This window comes from Centrocercus urophasianus, unplaced genomic scaffold, assembly GCF_019232065.1.
Source record: "Centrocercus urophasianus isolate 14NV4802_14NV808 unplaced genomic scaffold, USGS_Curo_1.0 seq_16, whole genome shotgun sequence".
Classification (NCBI taxonomy): Eukaryota; Metazoa; Chordata; class Aves; order Galliformes; family Phasianidae; genus Centrocercus; species Centrocercus urophasianus.
In genome coordinates, this window is record NW_024884711.1 from 25,113,520 (window position 1) to 25,135,064 (window position 21,545).

The window sequence follows — 21,545 nt, forward strand, 5'->3', positions numbered from 1 at the left end:
CCAGAGCCTGCTCCTGTTCTGCATAAGACTTTCCTGCAAAAAACAGTGGTTCCTCTAACATCTAGTGTAGAGAAGGTACTGGCCTTTGGGGGGCCAGGAGAGGTGCTGACAAAGCATAGGGAAAGGTGTATTTTCCTTTGCGTGAGTTGCTTCAAGCTGTAAGGACTTGCAAATTCCAGAGCTCTTCTCATGTAACGAATATTTGGGGAGGTACAATGCTGATGATAAAGACTTACTGTAGGTTATTTCGAGCATTTCAGGCACTATCTGCATGCAACTTTTCAGGAAGGGATTGCATTCACCAAAGGTTTCAGGGTGAGCCAGACATTTTTGTCTCCATTTTTGCTTTTTAACATAATAAGATTGTTGCCATGCAGCTGATTGCTCTAAAGAGGTCTCTTGCAAGGTGATTAATTAGAGCTGCATTCAAAATCCCTGAAGCATTCTGCAGCCTTGCTCTATGCTCACGGTCTGCATCAGTCTGTCCTGAGAGTAAAGCTTCCTCATGTGAGCAAGTACTGACTGCAGCAATGGAAAAGAACTGTAAGAGAGGGTTACAAGTTGCTTTCCATTCAAAGTGCCTTGTATTCATCTACTGTGGGTGATAATCTTTTGCTCGTCTACATAGCCTCCAAAATCTGCAATGTAAGTTATATGGGATATAATTATAAGATGTTTTCATCCTGCTTCAACAGCAATTGAATACGGGAAATTTTTAACATTCGATGGTTCAGTAAAACATGTCATGTTGAGGTATTTCCCCCAAGAAGTTGTTGTCTGCTGTTTCTAAGTACCTTCGTAATGAATAAGCAATCATCGTTATGTTTACTGAGTACCTTCTGTTATTGACCTTCCTAAGGCATCACAGTGGTTTTCTTCTCTGTTCTGACACTGGTGGCTGTGAAAAGTCTCTCAAACACAATCAAGGTACAACAGGAGCTCTGCAACGAGGCTGAGTCATGCTGAGCTCTTGCTTGAAGATGTGGTGTGTCAAAGAACAAGAGTTAAGTCACCCACTAAGAGGTGACTAAACTGAGCAGTTTTAAAAGAAATGCATCAAATATATTTTTGAGCTATCAAAATCAATAATAAGCAGTCGTAGCATCCAGATTCTGAAATACATTTTGACTGAGCTCAAAGAAGATCTGGGGGAAAATCAAAAGGAAAGAAAGCTGCAGATACTTTATTTTCAAAAGTCATGTTTAGTCTAGCTCCTTGATGGTGGAAGAAAAGTATTTGGGAATGCCTGTTCATTGCATCCAGTATTTTGTGGAAAAAAAGGTGAATTTTATGCTTGCTTTATTTGGATTTTGTGTTTCAGAAATAGGCATAGTCTAGCAGAGGTTAATAGCAGGTGTCTGTCTTACAGAAACTGGTGCACGATTTACTAATCTTAATATAGTTTAATAACAAATCCAAGTTGTTTCTCTAGATTACTTTGTCCATTCTAGGTTTAAAGTGAACTTCAGCATTCCCAGCAGCCTGTTCTTTTTCTTTGTTATGATAATTCATTTTCTTATGACAGTCATTCGTCACGTGGTGGCTTGGTGGTCGTATGTATGACGTCATTTACTTGGACTTTTAGGAGTGACATCATATGTACGGCTGCTAAACTGCTGCATGGGACATCACTTAAGCATTTTTCTTCTGAAGAAATCATAAACAATCATTTTCAGGCTGTCGACACATTCAGCTCATTAAGTTGTGAAATACTGATTTCTCTTTAATAAAGAATATTTGTAAATGGATGAACCATTCCTTTATTGTATCAATATCATTTATACTTCCATCTGAAGTAACTGATGGATAGATGGGAAGGGTTTTTAACTTGCAGTAATGGACTCCAAACATCCAACATTTATTCCATACCGTAGGCACTATTCAGGTGAAGCTTTCCCCGCATGTAGCCATGCCCAGGCCTCTTCTACCTTTGATAACAGCATAGCAACCCAGAGATTTCTTTCTGCTCATTTACCTTTTCCTCATCCTAAAGGTAAGGAGCACAGAAAGAATAAGTTAATAATGATATCCAACATCAAACTGTGGTAAGATCTTTGTATGATTGATCCCCAGTATGTGGCTGGATCACCATCCCACTGAACTGAGTGGGAGTTCTGCCCATGGCTTTGGGGTGAGCAGGCACTAGGCTCCATGTATCAGAATGTTGGTGGATGCACAATTCTTTTGTGCGTGGGAGTAAACAGAGGTTTAATTGCTCACCCTCTTTCAAGCCATCAGATTTATTTGTTGTTAGTCAGCAGAAATGATCATTTGTTTCAAGGCAGAATAAAATATTGTTCAAAATTCCATGGCTGGCTTTTCAAATCCAGGCAAAAAGAAATGAGTAATCAAATGGAAGAGTGTGTGTATTTTAGGCACATCACAGATGAACAATACCAGTAACACACCTACGCATAACTCTGTAATTTGATTTCACATTCAAGCTTTTACAATTACATCAAAGGTGCCTGGAAATGTGTGTGTGACTAACTCAAAATCTGATTCTTCAGATTTCATAAGTAAAAAATGAGATAAATGTATGAGACTGATGTAACCTAACATTAATATTCCAGTCTTTATCCGAAGTTGCTTTATTTTTACTGTTGGCCATTAAAATATTTCCCCCGATGAAGAAACTATTTTCATTGAGCTTTTCTGACATATTCTCATCTATCTTTTTAATCTCTCTAAGTGAATTCCTGGACCAAATGTGGGTAATAGGGATTTTTCTCACAATTTCAACTGTAGCATGATTGCCTTGCTCAAAGGTAGCAGAATGGTTACAAGTTTGAGCACTTTAAATAATTTAGTGCACAATCCAAAACGTTCATCCTATCTACCACCACAGGAACTCTGCTTCCAAGTATTATTCTCATTAATCTATACCTAATAAGAGCTGTCTACTTCAGGAAGTAGACTCATCCCTTACATGCAGCAAATTATGAAACTGACTTTGAAGAGAGAGGTTTTTTGCTCTCTTGTACCTCATCCCCAAAAATTTCAACCCTGGTTACAAACTGTTACATCTTCACCTGTTGAAAGACGGGAATGGAGCATTTCTTTTCTGATGGCATCTCTTTTAATTTCAGTTTATATGTTTTTGTACTGTACAATCTTGGGAAAAATCTGTCCTTTCAAGAATGGTGGATAATAATGAACCAAAACAACTTAAAAGAAGGGAAGGATGTTTCAATGCACTTAAAAAGTATTTACAGTTTCTATCTGTGTAGCTGGCATTTGCCAATTATCATACAGTTCTGTTGTGCTTTACTCTGTACAGATAAAGCAAGGGAAATTGCAATTTATGATCAGCAACTTCAGTCTTTCTGGTTGTACTGTTAGTGTGAATTGGTCTTGTTTGGTCAAACAAGCTGAAGAACAGACCATCTCCTTCCAAAACAAAACAAAAGTCAGATAAAACATTGTTTCAAGTGAAAGAAAAGTGGTGATGGTTTCCAAGCATTATCAGATGGTTATGCTTTCAAAACATGAGTGCTTTCCCAGATTGGCCCCCAGTGACAGAGGAATTGTTGAGAGCAGAGGTAGCGATATGGGAATCCCCAGCTTGTCTTTGACTCTGCTGTTCCTCTCTCAAATGCAAACAGCTTGGAACTGAGGTATTATTCAAAATAAGAATGGGGAAAAAATAAATCTGGAGTTTCTATGATTCACTTCAGGGAAGTACTGAAGCCTATGGTGATGCACAGACAGGAAGGGCAAAAACAGACCTGAAGACTGCTGGAAAACTTCATCTGTTTTTTTTTTTTTTTTCCCGTGATATCTGCAACATTGCTGGTTTGCTTTTTAAATGATCCCCTTGGACACCATCTACTCCTTTAATCTTTTCATAAAGGAGGGAACCCAAATATAGTGGGGTTTGCTTCTGTATTTTCTATTCTGGCCTTTTAGAAGCTTAATTTTTTCGTTTAAGTGGCCAGACGAAATCTTCCAAATGCCTTCACTGTCCATGCATATCTATTCATGCATGTATATATATATATTTACACACAAAATTCATATAGAGTTATATCTACCAAAAATATCTTTCATCTTTTTTCTGTCATTTTATTTCAAGTTAAAATTTCATGTTACGTGCAGTGAGATTAAGTGCCTTCAGTGTATTCCAGTCTTCAAATAGTAGCTATATGAAGTTCAAAAATAAAATCTCAGCAGGAAAAAGGATTAGATTAAATTGGGAAAAAGCAATTAAATTAGAACAAAATTGGTTAGGGAGAAGAAGATGATATAAAAAGATGAATCTGAGATGTTTCAGCACAGACATATCTACATAAAGTAATGACATATTTTCACATACTCTGTTTTGCTATGTATTTTAATGAGCTGCTTTGTCTGTGCAGATGGAAAAGAAAGCAAAGTGTTAATGAGATACAGCTGTTTGCAATGTGCAGTAAGAAAAAAGGGAAAGAGTAGTTTAAAAATTCACTTCATGTTTGAACTTTCAAACCTGTCATGGTTTTTGATTGTACAGCTCTAAATGCCTGCTTAACAATCTTTGAATAAGCATTTAGTGGTAATGTGAATCTCATAGGCTCGAATGTGCATGGGAGGTGATCAATATAATCTGAAGCATGCTCCTAAAAGTCCTAAACTTACTCTTTACTATGGAGAAAATACTGTTAAAAGTATTAATGTTAGTAACATTACCTGTATGGCTTGTCTAGAGAAATGCAGGCTTTGAATAAGAAAGATCCCCAAGAACTTCAAGGCTTATGGGAGTTCTCAGTTTTGAAGGAGACTTTAAATAACTCTGTATGTACTTGCAGTGGCTTAAGTATAGCTTTGCAGGTAAAAAAAAATAGCCATGCAAAGAAAGTGCCATAGTTGTATTGCTTTTACTTGGGGAATCAGAAGAAATAACCCTTTCCTATCACCTTCCCACAGAGAAGTGTCCTGATACAGAATTAAGGCAAAAGAGCTTTAACTGGAGCTCCATACACTCATTTCCTCCCTGACTCACAGAGGCTGTGCAACAGAGGGGTGGATGGAAAGAGAACAACTGACCTTTCTGCCTGAGCTCTTGGCCTTCCATAGGCAGTGGTCCTTCTGTGTGCCCTTCAAGCAGCTTAGAGTGGAATCCTTCAGAAAAGGCCACTTGATCAAAGAGGACTTTTCATTCAGACTCTCAGATTTGGGGGTACTTTGCTTAGGCACTTAATTAGGAACTAAGCTCAGGTTGTGAGGTTTAAACCCTTTACTCTGGCCCTAAAAGTTGAAGGAGCTCAAAGCAGAAAGCAGAAAACATGAAATAATAAGGTTTCCAGCCTGTGGTACTGACTGGGTAATCTATAGAGAAATCAGCACAAGTGGGAAGAAGTACATGGGTGCAACATTGTGCAGATATGTACAAATTTTTTTTGCAGATCACTAATCTAAATGGAAAGATTTTAAAGACTTTATCTAGTATTTAATGGTTCTTTCTTTTGCCAGGAAAAAGGGCTAGGTTAAAATCCTGAGTTTATAGTGAAGTAAACTTAGCTGAAATTCAGCACTTACTTTGAAAGTAATAAGGTCTATCATAATGCAAAATACGCAAGTAAAAGGCCTTTGAGGAATGCGTAATGAAGATTTCTGAACTTTTGTAATTTTTTTAAATCTTGCTGGTTTATTCAGTGTCACTAACAGTTTTTCCTTTCTGTACAGAGAGTGGTTCCAAGTCTTACTGCTACTGTAAATTATACTGATCCTACATTAGAGCCTGTAGTAACTGAAAATTCAGTCATACGACAGAAGATAATAGATTCGCAGTTCAAATGCTATGAGAGGATGAACAGAGCTCCTCCATATAGGAAAAAAGGTAAAGAAGATAAAAAAGTTCTGTTTGTATATTACCATGCTTGTGTATATCACTACAAAAGAAGCATTTTGTTCTCTATACTAACCTATATTTTTCCTTGGGATGCAGCTGCCTTCCGGTAAGCAGCAGTCAGATTCACACTAACTTACTGTCCTCTGAGATGCTAAGAAAGAAGAAAGGCTAGAGCGAGCCCAGGGAATGAGCAGCTATTCCTCCCTTTCCATGCAGATGGTACCTGTGTCATGTAGGTGAAGTGCATTGCTGGCTCAGGGCTTTGCTGCTTGAATTTCTGTTCTCTTCCTTAGACAGTTAAGTTTTCCAGAACTGTCGGTGCAGTATTTTTTGGTACTATTACACAAAGATGTGACTGTGAACAGTAATATCTTAAATATAAATGCCAGTCTTGCTCATTTGTTTTGCTTTTCTGTCTGTCCTGAATTGAGAACTGTCATGCTGTGTATCAGCACAAGTGTTCCTGGTCTTCTGTATTCAACAGTAACATTAGTAAAAAGAGGTTTGTAAAGCACTGAGGACAGGTCATTACTGAACAGGAGACACATGTTAAGATTAATAAAAAGGAAAAAGAAATGACAAATAATAGTGGTGCAACAACGGCATGCAGTGAATGAAGAAGCCTATCAGGCTGGGACTGAGGGTTCTCTTTTGGTCATTTCTTCAATAAAAAATAAGGAAGAAGCTATGAAGAAGCTAAAGAAAAAATATTTGAGGCATACTGGAAATTTGTGCAAGTAAAGAATCATAAAGTCATAGAATCGTTGAATCAATAAGGGTGGAAAAGACCTCTGAGATAGACTGTCAACCCATCACCACACTGCCCACTAGCCCATGTCCCTAAGAACACGGGGAATGGAGGCACTGTTTAAGAGAAGTTATATTAGAAAAAAAAAAAGCAAACAATGCAGTTAATGAAGTGGAGATAATATGTTGGTGAGGTTTTCTTCAGTATAAGCACAAAGGCATTTCTGTAACTCTTCATCAGATTTTATTGCTGTCTGTAAGAGTCAGTGACTAGATGTTAAGATATTCAGGCCTTGATGCAGAATTGTTTTGGAATGAATGTAGAAATGTACAATGTAGAACCCTTTGATTCAAATAAGTTTTCAATTAGGCCAATAATGGGAGAAACAAACAAACAAACAAAAAACCAACATGCAAGTATTTAAAAGGAGCAACAAAAACTGTCATGTTTCAGACATAAACAAGCCTTTAGCTGCTGTGCTATTCTCTGCACACATTACTCGTTTAGTCTCCAGCTCTATAAAATGTAATTTTTGCATTAATTGATAGTTCTCATCTATTCCCTTTCTTTCTTTTCTTTTTTTGATTTTTTACCCCTTTCACATGTAATTTGTTGCAAAGGGCTGAAGTGTTTGCCCAGCATGAAGTGATTCTTGTTTCATATGATGTCATCCTGGTGGTTTCTCCTGGGCAGGACTGTCCAGGAGGACAGCAGCAGCAGACCAGCAGCCATCTGACACAGCTCAGCAGTTTCTGCTCTCCTTCAGCTGACAGCTGGGTTTCAACGGAGCCACTGGGGAGTGTCGTGTTCTTAGCAACGTGCATTTAATGCATTTGTAACTCAGACTGAAGATAATAAGTGAACAGAGAAAAAGGCCAATGCTACTGAAGCTGTGTTTTTCACTGTGGATTTGTTTCTCTGAGTCGCAACTCAATTACAGGATCCTCATCAGTCCTCCAACATGTATATTTCATAAATACTAAATGTATGTCACAAACAGATGGAAGTGAGCAAATGCCTAGATCTCTTAGCTGATAATTTGAAAGGGAGGATCGTATGAGATGGTTAATTCCCTTAGTGCAAAGGACAACCGTTGGAGTGTTTCCAGAGAAGAAAAGCCCAAGATATGAGCTGAAGGCATCTACTGAGTATACCTGCCCATTTCAAGGTAGAATTGATGAGTTTAAACCACAGTGGAGTAATGAAATGTACAGTTCAAGCACAAGGGAGTGCCTGACAGTCCTGCACAGCGTTCCCACACTCCCCCAGAAATGTAATTGTTCTGGTCAGTGATTCAGCAACGTTGTTCACATCTGCCTCTTATGGTTTATTATTTAGACTGTCTGAGTTGTTTCGGGAGTTCAAAAACATATATATATGTGTGTATGTTGGTGTATGTGTATCTATACTTATGGGCATATGTATGTATATATCCTATCCCTGACCTTGAAAGGCACATTCCACATTGTATGGACCTTGCTTTATAAGGCAAGGCAAAGGATTTAAAATTAAAGCCTGAAATCCCTATCAGCTTCATTCTGCTGTGTCTTTCAGATACAAGTTGCAAACATTTTTTGCTCTTCTTTGGTATTACAAAACAATTTCTAAAAGTCTTTCGAATGTGTCTCAAAGACAGAGAATGCCTGAAAGATAGCAAACAGCTGATACTAGGCTTGCTAATAAAGTGAACAAGGGTATTAAATACCTTCTAAGTAAGTCTGTCAGAAACAACCTACATGGTGATAGCAGCTATTCTGAAAATTCTCTGGGACCAGAGCAAAAAATGGCAAAGTATGTCTTCTCACTGTATGTCCCTTTAACCTGTCACTCATGTTAGTTAATATGTTTTCCCCAGTGAAAACCGATTTTGCATGAAAAATAACCAAGAATTATCTTTTTTTGGTCCTGATGTGCTATTTGCATGAATCCACTGTGAGCAAGAAAGCTGTGTTTTCGCAAGCAGTCTCATAGTGCAATTTCTGCAGACCCCCTTGTATGACATCTCTCTAATGGGGAGCAAGAAAGTGCACTATTCTGCCTCCCTCTTTCATCCACTTTGTCTTTCTTGTGTCTGGGGATAATCCCTGCAAGGCACACAGTGCCAGGAGTGCTACCTCTGCAGAAGAGAACTTACAGGGTCCTGTCTGCTACAACTGTCAAGAACAAGAATGTGTAGGTTCAGACCCTACACTCAAAGCTCCATTCAGTGGGCTTTAAAACAGTAGTTTCTGGTAACATTAAAACCACTATCATCTGGTTGGCAAAACCAAGCACTTTCTACTAACTGAATGCCACTCCAAGTGTAGCAATAACAGGGGCTTACATTGCAAAACCACTTTATTGTCTGCAGATGGCAATATTCCTTGGGAGGTCAGAACAGAATGGGCTCAGGATTGACTGCTGAAATGACTACTGAATTCCTCTTCAACATCCAGGTCTGTTCTGCAACCGAACATGGGATGGCTGGTTGTGCTGGGATGACACTCCTGCTGGCAGAATCACTGCTCAGAACTGCCCAGATTATTTTCCAGACTTTGACCCAACTGGTACGGTACTTAATTTTATCACCTTCTCTTTGAAAGGAATATTCATGTCCTTGAATGGAAGTATGAAATCTCAGAGTTTGTTTGAAATGAAAATACGTAAAGTCTTCGAGTTGCCTAACTTACGTATTTTCATTTGTATAATATTTTATGTGCTATATTGACGTAAACATAGCTGCTGGATTTATGGGACCTTTTTATGAAAATATGGAAATATTAACAACTTAGTTATGATATCAACATATTTTAATACCTTATTCTAGATTTTTCTATCAAGGGAAAATTATAAAGTATTCTTATATGCATGAAGTATCTATCAGAATCTTCTGGTTTTATTGGAAAATATTTTTTGGAAGATGAACAGAAGTGATATTCTTTCAAAGTTCCAGTTGTTCATTGGATTCTTCATGGAAGTGCTAGCACCTCTGTGGGCAAAGAGAGGTAAATTAAGAATGCTGAAAGAGATAAATAAAAGGGAAAAAATCAAGAGCAGAGATTTTGATGAATAGTTATGAAGAAATATTAGATGCAAATAAACTCCACAAGGGGTATTGTTTGAGGGAAGACAGAGCTGTGTGCTCAGCTTTCAGGACTTACTGCTTATTGGCAGTGCTTGATGCCCCAGTATTCTCAGTCAGCTGTAACTACAAGTCCCAAAAGTGTTTGTGCTCAGGTGAGAGCTGAAGGTTCAGGATCCTGAGGTTGCATGTGCTTTTTTCTACATTCACTGCAGAAATGTCAAATCTTCTGTTTCTGCCTGCATTTTGTTCATGGTATCATCCCCAAATGCTACCAGTCCCTCTGGTGAATAGAGCAATTTACCACAAGTCCTCTGCTTTCCCCAGTTCTGTATTTTTCACAGGGGAAAAAAAAAAAGGCACCATCCTGATTTATGAATACTCCATATGTTCCTGTAAAAGCAGGTGGAAGACAGCACAACAGCCTCCCACTGTTCCCAGGTCCCCACCCCATCATGAGCAGGGCTGGTTATGGACCCAACCCTCCAGCTGCTGCACAAATCACCTTTTCCCAGATTTTTGCCTGCCTGTCTCCAGCAACTTGTTCTGCACTAATCACTCAATTCCAGCGACACTCTTCAAAGTAACACTTCAAGCCATCCTTGAAGCACCTCTCTCTGCTTATTAATGTCTATTAAAGTTGAGGACTGTGACTCGTTGGACTGATTGCAAAGGGCTCCTTAAGGTACCAATGTGTGCTGCAAAGCCTGGCCCATGCTGTGTGTGTACTCCAGTTTTTCCTTCCACTGTGCTTAAAAGCTTCCAGGTTTGAGATTTTTTTAGTCTTTCTGTTATCTGTAAAAAGCCACAGAATCCTCCTTCAGCAATTTCCTGCTGATCTATCTGCATTCCTGTGCAGGAGCAATACATACAGTCCCCCAGAGTCAGCGTTTTCCCTTGGCACATCCCTCTGCTCCCAGGTGGCACATCCACCTGCGTCTAGGCTGATGTCCCCACTGCCTGGCAGCATTTCTGTGCCTCTGAGGCATCTCTGCATCTCCTGGTGCAGCCAGAACTGCTTTCCTATAATGTGTGCCGGGTACCCCATGTGTACTACAGCTGCAGTAAAGCCAGCACAAAGCCTGCCTATACAGGTGCTTGACTGTCATGCAGGACCTAAACAAAGTACGAGGAAGACAAGAAGCTGCAGGAAGGAGAGGAAATCTTTCAGTTGCTAATGAAACTGGCTGCCACTCAGAGGTGGCCAAAACCACAGGTTCAGCTGTCCTGAGAAAAGCTTACCAAGTTCGTGTCACAAGTCATTACTGTGTTCGCTAACCTTATGTCTGTTGGGTATGGCTAAATTTTCTGCTGAGAAACAGAAAATTCATCCCAAAGAACAGTGATTTTATAAGATGAAAACCACAGTGCCTGTCAGATTTCCTTCTCATTAAGGCTCTGTGACATCAGACCACTTCAGCATATATTTGAGGCATGCAAGTAGTAAGCCCATGGGCTTCTGAAAGAAGTATTTCCTGTTGTGCCGCTTAGTGATGTCCTGATATCTGCAGAACAGCTGTCTATTAACTCCCCAGAAGTCTACATGGTTTCTGTATGGGGCCATGCACAGCCTTGAGTCCTGGAATAAAATGGTAGCATTCAGCTTTCTTTAAGCACTTTGGTGCATGTCATTTGTAACTGAAAAAGTCAATTATCTGGTAACCTAGGATCACATCTTCCTTTTGTCTGCACCTGAGTGCTGTGTAATAGCTTGTTGTACCTATACCCCAACAGCATTCAGTATTGGGGCCAAGAAGTTGTTAGAGAGTATAAATCAGGAGGAATAATAATCTGGAGAAAATGGCACAGAAGCAGAATGACAAGGAAAGAGAGCTTCAACATGCTCAGTGCTCAGTTCATTTTGTACAACTTCACCACTAATTCAACCAAATGTAATTCCACTTATTTCACTGAATATATTTCAGCTCATACTAGATAGAAATTTGTGTTTTGAGAAGACAAAGGACCATAGTGATAATCCAGCTTGCTCCACTAACTTGGGCTTCCAACATTTCTTTTCCCACCTGACAAAGCTCTGTCCTGTGAAAAGAAGGGTGTATCTGACAGCTAATTAATATAAATTCCTCTCTACAAGCTATTTATTTCTTCAGTAAACAAATTGCCTTTTACAGCAGTCTTTCTCACACTGACCAGCACATGCATAAAAAAAAAAATCGTTTCAACATACAGAGACCTACTGGTTTAACTTCTGTGCCAGCAAGACATTTATTGTCTCATCTGCTCCTGACTGAAGCCCTGGACAGTGCTGGATTTTGTACTCCTGAATCAGACATCATGCACATTTTCCCCTGAATAGTACTCTATACTCATATTTGACACAGGATAATATCTGGTATAATCCCTATTAAATGTCTTCAAGCCACACTGAAATTTATAAGAGCTGAAAGAATCAAATTTGATGGGAATATATAGTATGTAATTCATGAAGGTAGTACTCTTGCTAATAAAACAGAAAGGAAATATATTGTGGATGCAATGGCAGTCTATATCAGATGGACTGGCACCCTGTGTTGAGCACAGCCTGGTCTGAGGCAGAGCACTGTGTTTTACCCAGCTCCCTGCCTCCGCACTGTGCCTGCGATCAGGATGAATTTGGTGCAGCCATGTATGGCAGCACAGCTAGATGGATGAGTTACATTGTGAGAGCATTACCTTCTGGTTTTTTTTTTCACTCCCTTTTCTCCTCGGCAACATACAGTGGTTAGGAGAAGAAGCTGAGTCCACAATCTGAGGCTGCTTTTAGCAGAGCTCCTCTCAGTTCTGCACTTTGGATCCATTTTCTAGACCCATTACTTGTAACTCTTCGTGTGGCTCTGAGAGAAGGAATATGTAGAAGTGAGTTACCTTGCTCTCTTCTGGTGCCCTTCTAGTGCCCTTCACAAACTTCCAGCACAGTTTGTGAAAGATTTTGTTTTTCTTACAACATATTTTTGAAGAAATAAGGTAATCAGGACAAGTCCCCCATGCAGGGGAAGGGTGAGCAGATCAGTTTGTTCTTGCTGATCCTTTTGGATTTAGCTACTATGACACTTTTGACCACAGGGAATGGGGCTGATAGACACAGGCACACCCTTCTCACAGCTGGCAAAATGCTGAGAGCATCCAGTAGAGCTGGATGCCAAGATGAGAGGTTTAGTCATTGCATATGAGCAATCACTTCCACAAAACAGTGAGAGAGAGAGACCCTCTGGGTCTCAGCTGTGGCTCCATGCAGGCAGGGATGCCATTCCTCAGGCATCCTTAATCTAAGCAGCTTCCCAGTCCCAGCTTTCCCTTCTCATTGACCACTCCATCCTGGGCTCCTGGCAACTCAGCAGAGTGCCTTGTTGCGGCAACATACAGGAGCCCATGGCAGGTGTCCCCGGCTCTTCTGTGTATTTCTGTCATGCTTAGCATTTCAGCAGCTGTGTTGTAAACATTTATTATTCCCATAGTGCATAACTTGACTTTATTCTAAAAACTCCAGTTTTGCAGAAAAAGGCATTTTGATGATAGAGAGAACTCTCCACTTTCTAGGACACTGGAATTGGAATTTTCTGGGATTTCCATTGTATTTTTTCAGATTTTTCATTTTCAAAAAATTTTCTTCTAGAATATTTTACTGGGGAGGTAAGTAAGGAGTAACATGTTACAGAAGTATCAGCTATTCCATCATCTGCAAAACTAACTACTGTACAGGTCAGTCAAAATAGTGGTGAAGAATCCAGTGTCTGGTATGTGCTGAGCATGCATTGCAACAGAGGGAAACTTCTTTTTACTTCCAGCGTATAACTCCACAATAAAAAAAATAATCGGAATAGACTCTTTTAACATCTGCTAGCTATAGAGTTGAATTGTAAAAGGACTATTTGATAGAGTATTCATGTTTATTCCACTGTTACTGGTTAAGATATTTGTTACATTTAAATGTCTGAGTTGCTTTTTATGAGAATTTGATTCCTAAAAGCACAATTGCTAGCACAAGCAGTAACACATGCAAAACTATTATTATTGGTTAATCTTTTTAGACACCTCAATATTCCAGTGAAGCTGCCACTGTAGCAAGGATTCTCTCACCCAGTTTTCTCAGGCAGCTCTTGAAGTGTCTGTCCTTTTTAGCTGACTACAAAGAGCCTGCACAACTGCCTTTGAGAAGATGCCTAACTCTAAGGTAGCCGAAGTCAGATGAGATAATCCCGCACAGTGCCACCATTCTTCCATTCTGAATAGTGTACCCTATCCAAGCTGACAACATACGGATAGAGCCTAAAAATTTGTGTTTATGGAGTATTTCAATCATCTTAGAGCATACGTTTCCACTTTCCCTTGCTAATATTGTTTTACTGATCCTTATACACTTGAATACTTTTTCAGGGCTTACTACAGATTGTTCTGATTAGTATGAAATGCAACATGTTCCGAGGTTCCCAATCATGCACCTAATACTAGGCTCTCAAAGAAGAACTTGCAGTAGAGAGCAGTGGTTGGATTACATACTCAGAGCTTCATTTCTTCGTAAAATCAGAGTTTCAGAATATATGTTCTACCAGTTTAAGTTATTGGTATGGACAGTATGAAGGTAGTGTAATTGCCCCCATATCAAGTTTCAAATTTCAAATTAAGACAAACACTGTGAAAATTCTTCAACAGCCAGTCCCACTGACTAAACACATTGCATCTCACAGGCACCATACGTGAGGGACACCTAGGTGCCTAACCTGATCCTCTTTGTTTATGATCTACCAAAAGCAGTGAGCAGAAATGTGAAAAACTGTCCCCTGTATCATAAACTTTAGCCCACACATTTTTTATCAATCTAGCTAATATTTTTAATTAAATATTTTGAAAAGACACATATCATATTTAGTGAGTGTATCACAGTTGTGCTTTCCGATAACAGAACCCATGTCATGGAATTCTGATCTCCTAGTTCCATTTCCTGATAGCATTACAGCAGGAAATCAGTGGGCTGTGGCAACTTGCAAAGTAGAATCACTTGCGTTTATCTGGCTTCAAGGAAAACTATGAAGCAACAGATTTGTCTCTGACTTACAAAAGTCACATTAAACTTAGGCAGCGTGCCTACCTAGGCATTAAAGAGCAGAGATGATAGATGGTATTACCATCATGCTCCATAGTATATTAACAAAAGCCACTCATTTTGCACAGTATATGGGATAGCAGGTACAATGTTTGTACACTGTGTTCCATGGTAGAGTAACCATTAATCTTTTATCTATGACTGAACACTTTTTCCAGCTTTAGATAATATCTGGCAAAGAGTACAACGAGAACATTGCTATACAGGCAGACTGAGATTATCTGCAAGCTGCAGTGATGGAAGGCTGAGATAGCATGTACTGTTCCTCTTTGTATTGCTAATGCACGTATTGATTTTCAGAAAGTCCCTCAAATCAGTGATTTGAAGCTCACGGTAATTTCAAAAGTATGCTGTGTTCTGGAGGATCATCTTCTTTGTGCAGTAGTGCTATACAAAGTGCATGTCTAGTCAGAGGAAGATAACTCAGTTCACATAACACTTACCTTGCCAGTACAATCAACTGCTTTTCTCAGCATGTAAAGAGAGGGAATACGAATCTTCCAAGTTACTAGAGCCATTAATCATCAGATCTGACTAAGAAAAAGAAACACAAATGTTGAACGAAAGAAATGAAAATGTGTCTGTTCAAATGGTAATTGGCTCTTTAAAAGTAAATTGAAAATGTACTTGGATTGAAAATGCTGCTAACCTATGCAAAGGGTCAATAAAATCATAAAGCTACAATAGAAAAAGAGACGTCAAGACACACTTCTTAGTCTGCCAAAAGAAGTCAGACTTAAACTGCTGCAAATTTTATACATAAACAATTGTGTCCTTTCTAAGAAAACATCAAATAATTTAAGCTTCTGATTGTAGCCACTTTTGTTACATGGGCAAGTTTTCCACTGATTCCCCTATGGCTAACACTTGGGGGAAAGCCAAAGCAATTAGTCCAAGACTTCACAGGTGATTAGAAGAGACTGTCTGCACCCCTGCATCTAGGATTTCTGAGTCAGAAATGCAGGTGCAGCCAGGAGGATGCCTGCATGGCACACATTTCTGCTTCCAGACACTCCCCTGAGATATCCTAATGGTGCTGCTACTGCAAGAGAAAGACACGTGCAACAAAGCACGGATCTGGGTGAGCACTGCAGGGAGTGCTGGAGTCACCTGTGACAGAGTTGCATAGAGAAGCCAAACACACATCAGATTATTTAAGCATAGAGCCTGCTTATCTCTATGGTTGCAACATCAGGGGCAAATCAGCAGTGATCCTGGCCACCGCTGGCATAGACTCTTCCAGATGTCTGCACAGACACACCGCTGATGTTGGGACTATTGACACCAGTATCTGAGCTCCAGTTAATGTACTGCTTGCTGCCCTTTCATTACACATCACCTTTAACTAATATTTAAATTATTCCCTGTAAAACATGGAACCCTACCCCAAGACTTGATTTATTAGTGTCTGTGGAGGGATACTGGCACCTGACTGGGATTGCCAGTTTGAGCAAGTTTCAACAGCCTCTTTAACTGAATTATTAACTTGGAAATAATTGCATCTGAGTGAAGGTTGGGTATATATACTCTATTGCATTCATTCAAGACCAACAAGAGACAGATAAATAACAAGTGTGGGGTCAGATAAATCTCTAATTAAAAAACAAAGGAAACTGTATTTTATTCTCACAAGTTGAAAGTCCTTTGGATTTTGTTACACAGGAGTTCTATTTCCAAACAGTAATTCTCTTTAAAGTGTTTTTAATGTGTAATAAGCTAACATAATTATTATTGCACTTTACCATCAGAAAGAGCTTCAAAATACTGTGATGAAACTGGAAACTGGTTCCGCCATCCTGAGAGCAATCGGACTTGGTCCAACTACACTCTGTGCAACTCATTCACATCTGAAAAATTGAAGGTATGCTACAGTTAAAAAGACAGCAATTGTCTTGGAACAGTTTTTGGCTGGGCACATATGAAACTGGTCAGAATCATCTCCATCTTTTAGTTTTGTTTGTTGCACAGGAGTTGAATAGCATTGGCTTCCTAATTTTAACTTATTAAAATTACTTCATGAATTCTTAGATCTAAATTAGATCTAATACATGTTTGCTACAGGCTGGATGATTTAGTTGCAATTCAACAGTAGCTCACCAACTTCGCTGTATTTTTCAAATGCATTTTTTAATTCCTTTTTTTTTTTTTTTTTTCCTGACTGTCCAACAGTTATAAAAGGATCCTTTAGAACTTCAGTTTTGTTTTCCGTAGCCAGAATCTTCCAAGCTGTTGATAACTTCTTAGTAAGGCTGGAAATCCTAGAATAGGTTAAGATTATTTTCATAAGCAAAGAATATCATCTTTACTCACTCCCTTTGAATAGAAACTCTTATGAAGATACCATTATGCCACAAAGTTCCACAAACCTGAACACATTTATATTTGTTTTACTGAAGTCAGTGTGACTATTTACACTAATAAATTAAACATTTGAATCAATATTTCCAAAATTGAGTTGCTAAGCTGAAAAAGGAGATCCAAGTCAGAAAGCAACAAAAGAAAGGAAAAGGAAATCTGAGAAAAGTTTTTAAAAAAGAATTTAGGTATGCTCATGAAAATAAACATATTTCTCAACTGTGAATGGAGCTCCAGGAAAATCTGAATACAGATTTGTGACAGAATAATTTGTGACTCTTTGGAATTATGGCAGGGAAAGTCAGAAAGTGAATTGATTTGGGGTTTGTCTTGGAGGATCTTTTATAATACAGCCAAAAACTCGTAGGTGGTTATATTTAGTAATGACCCAGCAAAAAGAACCTTGGAAAAGTCTACTGGCCTAGGCAGGAGGTGAATTCTAAAAGTTTTTGCAGCATGAGGAATCATCATGTTAAAGTGCGGCTCACCTATGCAACAAAGATAGAGTAATAGTAAGAATCTCAACTCACAGAAGCATTAAATGCAAGCACCATAAAAATACCATTTTTCCAGATGTTGGCCCAAATAGAGAGGCAAAAAATGTAGTTCTGTTGCCTATTACCCGTGCCTTCCAGAAGAAGAATTTTGAATATCATTCAAGTGCAGTGCAGATAGAACACAATGGAAAATTATACATCCCTTGAGATTGTTCTGAAACAAAAAATAATGGAAAATGCAGAAAGAATCTATCTTTACAGAAATACCAAGTTGGATTATGACCTGTAGTCCAAGTCTTCAAAAACCAGGAGTGTGCTTTGTTTCTAGATTATTTTGATGTATCTATATAGAATCTAATTAACTGAGTAGAAGATAATTTTATTTGAGAATTCTTTCCTCAAGAGAAGAATTAAAGAGGGACATGGGAAGAAGAGCATTTAAGTGTTTCTATTTCAAGTGTTCTAAACGCACAAAAGTGCATAAAATAAAAATTTGGTGAGTCATTACAAGCCCTGTGTATTAGAAGGGCCATCAGAGACTGCCATTTCAAGGAGTGCAGAGGTTAATAAAATAGTTAATTGCTCGTTGAAGCTAATTGGAAATAATAACTTGTATTTTGGAGATGAATCACTTGAAAAACAAATCGCATCTGATTCTTAAAAGTGCAGTAATAGACCATAAGCTTTATTACCTGAGAGGTCAGTTCTCTCTGATCCATATTCAGTGTTATACGTGGAAAGCTTTTTTGAACAGTTACCATATTAAGTTTACATGGAATAATCACAAAAGCTATGCAGAGTCCCAGATATACCTTTGAACTGGTTTAGCAATTGTATGCTAAAAGGTAGAGAGCTTGTGTCATCAGAAGTCCTTAGGGATGCACACAGACTTGCATGCAGCTACCTGGAACCTTTTGCTACTTACAGCTGTTATTTGCTGGGGGTTGTATATGGCAGATGCAGATGAACAAAACAACTATGAAAATTCATCTCTAAATTAAATTCAGGCTTTAAAACTGTATCACTCTAGTATCATATAGCCACCACTTAGTATGCAGTGAAAGAAATAACACATGCACATAGGTAAAAACCCCTCCTGTTTCTCCATATTCAGAAATCTATCTTCCCTACACTCTGATCTGCCTTTTCTGGGGTTGCTGGAGCTCTCCGAAAGAAGAACAACCAAAAAACTTCTGAAAAATTTACAGTCACTAGAATATTGTGGTTGGTCATTGTGGAAGGAAAGCAGGAGATACAGAATTTTTCCAGTTTATGTGCATGCTGAGTGATACTTGTATCATGTCTACATGGCCAGAATGGTGTAAATGTGACTTTGTTGTAAATACAAAGGAGGCCACTACACCTCTTAGGTAAATGAAAGCAGGATCTGACTCTGAAGTCGTACAATCTCTGAAGAATAAACTAGATGGAAAGATGTATGTCTGTGCTAACAATAGCTTTGTTTTCTGAATTTTATTCCTACCTGTTTTCAACAGCAATTCTCTGTTGGCTTGGAAATGCCAAAAAAATGTGATTGGCAAAACTCAGGACTACAGAAATCAATTAGAAACATGCCAGATATTAGCTGAATGTGCCTGAAATGAAAAGAGTTGCATGAAACGTCTTCTCCCTTAATTTTTCTTTCTTTGCCTAAAGCACACAAAAGATGCTAAGAAGGAGTAACAAAGAAACCACACTCAAAATGCTGCACAGGTACTTACGAGCTTTTCATAGAGGAGAGTGGTCATAAAAAATTCATCTAATCATTGAAAAAGGAAAATTGCCCGTGCATAACAAAAGAAAAATGAAATAGAGGTGAAAATAAACCCAGCAGAAGAACCTCCTATCTAGTCATTTTTCAGGACAAGCTGATATTATATTAGTGCTTTCAGAAAAAATGGAACACTGGAGGTTGGCATGCCATTAGCCTCCCACAGTGTTCTGACAGCTAGATGATGCTTAAGAGCTTAGCTAAGACCCCTGTATGGCATTTAAATACTGCAGCATTCTGATGCCAAGGTGCTGTCCCGTGATTTTGCTTCACTGTTGGCACATGAAATATGGGTAGGCCTATTGTAGATTTTGACAATATTAGTAAAGTGAATTCCTGGTCATCTGTTCATACACAGTTTTTACAATGATAATAAGACTATCTAGCTGCTCAACAGGGAAGTTCACTTTAGTGTCACAATCAGAATTGCCGTGGGGTGTCTTATTGAAATGTGGTTGGAGCTTCTAAATAGTTTTCACCTCTACTGAATAGTTTTCACCTACTGCTTTCATGACTTCCTGGACCTTAGTCATAAGCCATCAATGACTTGTCCTCTCCAGTTGGAGAATCCTGGAATTTGCATCCATGTGTCATAGCACAGCCATTCTACCTCCTCAGTTATTTCAGTTGTCTTTTTTTCACCTTTTCCAGCTCTACTATGTCTTTCTTGAGGTGAGGAGGCCAGAAAGATGTCTGTTGTAAGTTTTAAACAGAGACAAAAGGATGTTCTATCTCCATGTCTGTTCCTGTTATCTCTGATGTTTTCTTGACTCTTCGGCTAACGCTACAGATTGAGCTAGAAATTCAGAGACCTGACCATGATTACTCCAAGATCTTGGTCCTGAATTTGATTGCCAGTTTGAAGTTTAGCATTTTGTAGGCAGGGCTTATATCACTTGTCCCTGCTTTTGTCTTTGTTGAAGTTCGCATGGTATCTTCTTGTCCTCTCTCTTAGTTATGTGAAAAGTCTGTTACTATTCTCTAGAAGTGCAAAGCATGATCTGGAAACAGTCCTCACGTCATTAATGAATACACTAAACAAAAAGCCAGCCCCGATACCTTTCCTGAGGTCACCTAACTGACTTGTCTCCATCCAGAAGTGTCCATAAAGCTTTTACTCCCTGCTGCTTAAACATGGTTTGGACTATAAAAACTTTCTTCCAATCCTGTTCAATATTTTTTTAGAGTAGAAACTTGCCATGGTCTTTTTGAAAATCCATATGCATTATGTCTGCTGTGCTCTCTTAAAGCTTGGAAAACTTACTTATGCATAGTTTAGGCAAAGATTTTACCAATGAGTTCAGTGCAGCAGAAAAAAGATCAACTTACGTAAGAAACACTTATCTTGTCTGTAGACCTTGTGTTATGCTATTTAATGTATTGCTGCTATGAAAAGAATATTGCAAAAGAAGCTGTGAAAAAAAAGAAATGCAATATAGATTGATTTTGTAGATTCTTCCTCAATGAGAAAAAATAATGGGTGCCTGCAAATTGTTCATATTTGCCTTTTCTTTTTGTTAAATTTCAGATGGCGTTCATACTTTATTATATGGCGATCGTTGGCCATGCTTTGTCTATAACATCCCTGTTGATTTCCTTGGCAATTTTCTTCTATTTCAAGTAAGTGTTTCTTACAAACACTCTTTCTTCTTTCCATGAGGGATCTCATGTTGTAATTAAAGAAAAGCTTGGAAGGGAACATGGCCAGCTCTTCCGAGTGCCTTTTTATATGATACTGATTGGACAAAAAGCATCTGCACGGGGTTCTCTCTCTACTGGGACGTCTTCCAATGGTGTGCAGCCAAAATTATGATGATAGATTATTCAAAGTGATGTAAAAGTGCCATCCATAGGGAAATAGTGTAACTGGAAATCTGGTTAAGGCCTTTCATTTACCAGTTGCCTGTTATTCCTTGGAGAGCATGTCCAGCCCGTAGAAGTAGCAGTGACTTCACGTGGCAGTGATTTGAAACCTCCCATCTCCCAAAGGACAGGAATACCCTCATCAGTTGCTGAGGGACTGATCTGTTGACATGACATATGTAGGTGCTTACAGAACTCATCACTAGGGATGCATCTAACAGTAGTGTGCAGTCATTTTCATTAAAAGGAAAAACAGTAATGTTTTATATCAGAACTTTCAAGGAGACTAAACTGATATTCACTGAAAGTGTTGCAGCTACGC

General features: G+C 38.8%; 1 protein-coding gene across 1 annotated transcript in view; it reads left to right on the forward strand.

The window, feature by feature from the left end:
* The window catches only part of CALCR (calcitonin receptor), a 60,455-nt gene that overhangs the window by 3,604 nt on the left and 35,306 nt on the right, over positions 1-21,545 (forward strand). The window contains exons 2-5 of the mRNA XM_042817424.1: positions 5,662-5,815; positions 9,011-9,121; positions 16,486-16,598; positions 20,889-20,980. Coding sequence (XP_042673358.1) covers positions 5,662-5,815; positions 9,011-9,121; positions 16,486-16,598; positions 20,889-20,980 — 470 coding nt within the window. The remainder of the gene's footprint in view (positions 1-5,661; positions 5,816-9,010; positions 9,122-16,485; positions 16,599-20,888; positions 20,981-21,545) is intronic.